Genomic DNA, 4,343 nt, shown 5'->3' on the forward strand with positions numbered 1-4,343 from the left:
TGCAATAAATAAATAGGCATTGAGTTCAACACATGCCGAAACAATATGATCTTCCCCCCAGCAGACAAGAAGCGGGAACTCCAATGAAGAAGCTTTGCTCTAACAGAAGCAAAAACTCCATCAAATAAAATACTCCTACTACGGCCACGAAACAGTGGCACTCCCAAATATCTCACAGGCCAAGATTGCCCTTGAAACCCCGTAGCTTGTTGAATTAAAGTGATGGTATCCGAAGGAATCTTCGACGAACACAGAAACCTACTCTTGGCAAGATTTATTTTTTGGCCAGAAAGAATTTCATACTCTCGCAACAAGGACGACACAGCTTGCAGACAGTCAACCGATGCCCGTGTGAAGATAACCATGTCATCAGCAAACGCAAGAAACGGGACCAGCCCCCCCTTACTCAAAAATCTAAACCTCGGAGTGTTAGCAACCAGCTGCTGAAGTCTCCGTCCAAGGAATTCCGATACAAAAAGGAAAAGAGTAGAAGATAGAGGATCCCCCTGACGTACCCCTCTAGTCGATTTGAAAAAACTCGTGAGCTCCCCATTAACCAATACAGAAAACCACACGTTGGATATTAACCGAAAAACCAGATCTACCACACCTTCCTTAAAGCCAAATTCACGAAGCATGTACAAAAGAAACCCCCATTCCACCCTGTCATAGGCCTTCTCCATATCCAATTTCAAAATTACATTAGGATGACGCAATTTCTTGTCCAAATCCAGAATTAATTCCTGAGCGAGGAGGACATTATCCTGTATCCCCCTGCCCGGTATAAATCCAGTCTGAAACTCCAAAATCAACTTAGGAAGGAGTGTATTAATGCGGGTAGACAAAATTTTCGAGATGATCTTCGAACTAACGTTAGATAAGCTTATTGGTCGAAAATCTTTCCACTCACATGCACCCTCCTTCTTAGGCAGTAATGTGATCGTGGTACTTGAAAATCTGCGGGGCATCGAGGCACCAGCGAAGAAATCCTGCACCGCATCCATGAAGTCGTCCTTGATACACTCCCAGCAACTTTGATAAAAACCCCCTCCAAACCCATCGGGTCCCGCAGCACTCTGAGAGTCCAACGAGCATATAACCGTGTGAACTTCTTCTACCGATGGAGACTTCAGCAACAATCGTTCTCTTCTGTCGTAAGTTTAGGCAGCTCAAGTGACGGCCTGATGCAAGAACCTGCAGCGCGGTCTGCTGTGAACAACGTGGAGAAAAAATCACTTGCTGACAGCTTAATATCCTCTATACTATCAAACCAACTGTCGCCACTTCCCCTGATGCGTGCAATAAAATTACAACTGCGTTTTTGCTTAACTGCTGCATGGAAAAAAGAGGTATTAGCGTCACCCTCTTTGATCCATTTAATCGCAGCCTTTTGTCTCCAAAATTCACATTCCAATGCTAGCTCCCGAGAATGAAGTGCCCTAGCCTCGTGAACTGCCGTCCTAGACACCGTATCCCGATTCTGATCATACAAAATTTCCTTGGCCAATAAATTGTCCGCTGCCTGTTTGACCCTTTGAGAGACATTCCCGAAAACCTCCACATTCCATCGAGATAAAGCTCTTTTAACCACCTGTAACTTATTAAAGAATTTCTGCATTCCCACTCCAGAAACAGACTGAGACCACGCCAACTTGACTGTTTGTTGAAAACTGGAGTGACCGCGCCAGACATTGAGGAACCGGAATGATGATCGCCTTGTCGATGTACTACCCCCCTTGACTAGCAACGGACAATGATCAGACCGCCCCCGTTGAAGATGAGCTACTCTAGTCATCTCAACATCTGCGAGCCAGGCGGCATTAACGACCGCTCGATCCAGCCGCTGCCACATGCGACCATTGGCCCATGTGTAAGCAGACCCATCGAATTGAACTGGAAATAAGCCACTGCGATGTAAAGCTGAGTTGAATTCTTCCAAATCTCGCATATTCGGAGAAGATCCTCCAATCCTTTCCTCCGCGCAAGTAATAACGTTGTAGTCTCCTACAGCAATCCACGGTAGAGTAACGGACATGGAAAAATGCTCCAAAGCCTCCCATAGCCTTCTCCTACCAATTCTGTTACACTTCGCGTAGACAGCTGAAATAATAAAAGAAGAGCCAGAAGGGAAAGACAAATAGACATGGACCAATTGATCCGCAGCTTCTACAAAAGAATATCGAACATCCGAACACCAGAATATCCAAATTTTGTTATTCACGAAAGACCTAGCAAAGTCAAACCCCAAAAACAACTGCACACTCCCCAGATGAGAGACATTGGCTAAAGGTTCCAAAAGAATCAGTAACCTAATATTATTTGATCTACAAGTACAACGAATATACCGCAATGACTCCTTGTTCGTTGCACCCCGAATATTCCACACTATAAACTTAATCGGATTTAACATTATTAGACCGAAGATTATAATGCGCAGATGAATTCATACCTTCTCGTTTCCTGGACTGCCTAGGACGACCCTTGTGTCCTTGAATCAACTTTTGCAGTAATTGAGAATCCGTATCATCCAGACACCCTCCAACCGGATCATAACAAAGCTTAGATGCTTTGATTCTGCTGGGTAAGCGATCCTGAAAACTTTTGAACTCCACCAAAGAAATCCCTCGCCCCCCTGACCGCCCTTCAGAACTAGACCGCACCAGACGAACACGATCGTGATTCCGCATAGGAGAGAGCGAAGAGGAATGCCGTTCATGGTTCGGCCCTTCAGACACAGTTGCAATTAGCAGCCCACGATTATCCCCGTCAGAAATGAGGATATCATCTGATAACTCCTGAAACGGGGAAGAAGAAACATGGCGACCTAAGGCAAGCAAATTATGCGTATCTTCATCAGCCCCCAGAGACGTATTTGAAAGAACAGGAACATGAACAAGTACAGTAGCTTGAGGAAAATTTCCCTGACTAGGATTAGCAGACTGAGGTGGCAAGTCAGCAGTAGCCTCCGGTGCCACCGGTGCATCTGGCGCTTGTATCCCCGGAACTTCCACTACCCCAGAACCCGCAACAGGCAGAGAGTCATCAACAACAGATACCCCCTTTGGTTGAAAAACTTGTCTGACGTGCGTTTTAAATGATGGACCAGAACGAACCGGCCTCAATTCCGGATGTTTGCGACGACAGATGGCTTCTGTATGGCCAATCAACGAGCAAAACCCACAATAAGAAGGATAATCTTCATATTCAATTTTTTGCCAAAAACCCCACTGATCATCTCCGATCCAAATCCTAGATTTGGGAGGTTGCAATACATCAACCTCCAACAAAATACGGGCAACAGAAGGGCGTTTCAATGAAGCCGTAGCTTCATCCACTTTCAAAGGTCGGCCAAGTAGGGTACCAAGTTTAAGCAGAAATTGCTTTTCAAAAAACGGCAGTGGAAGACCCGGAAAATTGACCCAAACTGGTGCAATGGATGACTCGGCTCCTGGTTTAAAATCAATTGTCCATTTCGACAGAGACATATGAAACTTGCCAACATACCAAAACCGACGACACCAAAGCCTGGTGTAATCTTCCTCCTCTGATGGACGTAAAAGAATGTGCTTGGAATCTAACAAACCTATTGGGCACTCGCCCCTCAACCCCAACGAAACAATAAACTTGCGAATAAGTTCCATGGAAGGGCGGCCTACGGCAAATCTGCCGACCAACGCATTTGAGTAGGGCGCTGCTATCTGCAACATATCTTGACGAGAAATCACCAACGAAGGCTCCCCCTTGTATGTACTAAGAAGGCCAACACCACTTGATGCGGATGACGGAGATTCCGAAAGAACAGATGCAAACGTCTTCGCTGGTCGAACGAAAGGCGGCGCCTCCCCATGCAGGAGAGCCGCCATGAGAACCTAACCCGAACCCTACGTGTGTCTTAGAACCCAGAGAGAAAATTGTCCCAAACCCTACGTGTGGCTCCCGTTGTCAATTTTATTTGTCTATTTTATTCAATTTTACTTAATTTGTTATTTTTTGTTATTTTTTGTCATTTTGTTTATTAATTAAATGGTTCGTCTGGAAATAAAAAGAAAAAGGGAAAAGAAAAACAACAAAAATCAAATCAGGATTGTTTCAAAACAAAAAAAAATAAAAATTACGCATGAACGAATGCAGAAACAAAAATTGCAGCGCCATTTTTCAACTCCTTTTCCACTTGTTTTCTTTCACTTTTTTTTTGCTCCGTCAGATGACCATGGTACAGGCCATATGGCTTCATCCATGAGCTCCAAATGCATGTGAGATAATAGCCATCTAATGGCCTGAAATCATCCGGAAATGCAGAAAGAAAACAACACCGTAGATGCTAGGTTTGATTGTCTATATAA

The 4,343-nt window shown here is 44.6% G+C and overlaps 1 protein-coding gene across 1 annotated transcript; it reads right to left on the reverse strand.

Annotated features, from left to right (window-relative positions):
- Nucleotides 1-1,129: 1,129 nt before the first annotated feature.
- On the reverse strand, nt 1,130-3,863 carry LOC113769235. Its single transcript, XM_027313701.1, has 2 exons — nt 2,450-3,863; nt 1,130-2,166 (listed from the first exon to the last, which is right to left on the reverse strand). The coding sequence occupies exons 1-2, from the start codon at nt 3,861-3,863 to the stop codon at nt 1,130-1,132; spliced, it is 2,451 nt and encodes an 816-aa protein (XP_027169502.1).
- Nucleotides 3,864-4,343: the final 480 nt, after the last annotated feature.

This window comes from Coffea eugenioides, chromosome 1 (genome assembly GCF_003713205.1).
Source record: "Coffea eugenioides isolate CCC68of chromosome 1, Ceug_1.0, whole genome shotgun sequence".
NCBI lineage: Eukaryota > Viridiplantae > Streptophyta > Magnoliopsida > Gentianales > Rubiaceae > Coffea > Coffea eugenioides.

What these genes read in the sequence shown, in the direction of transcription:
- LOC113769235 (XM_027313701.1), bottom strand. Translation starts at nt 3,863, where the DNA reads ATGGCGGCTCTCCTGCATGGGGAGGCGCCGCCTTTCGTTCGACCAGCG. An exon ending in GCAGTCCAGGAAACGAGAAG is followed by an intron (nt 2,167 to 2,449) that starts GTATGAATTCAT and finishes ATTCTTTTGTAG; the next exon opens with AAGCTGCGGATCAATTGGTC.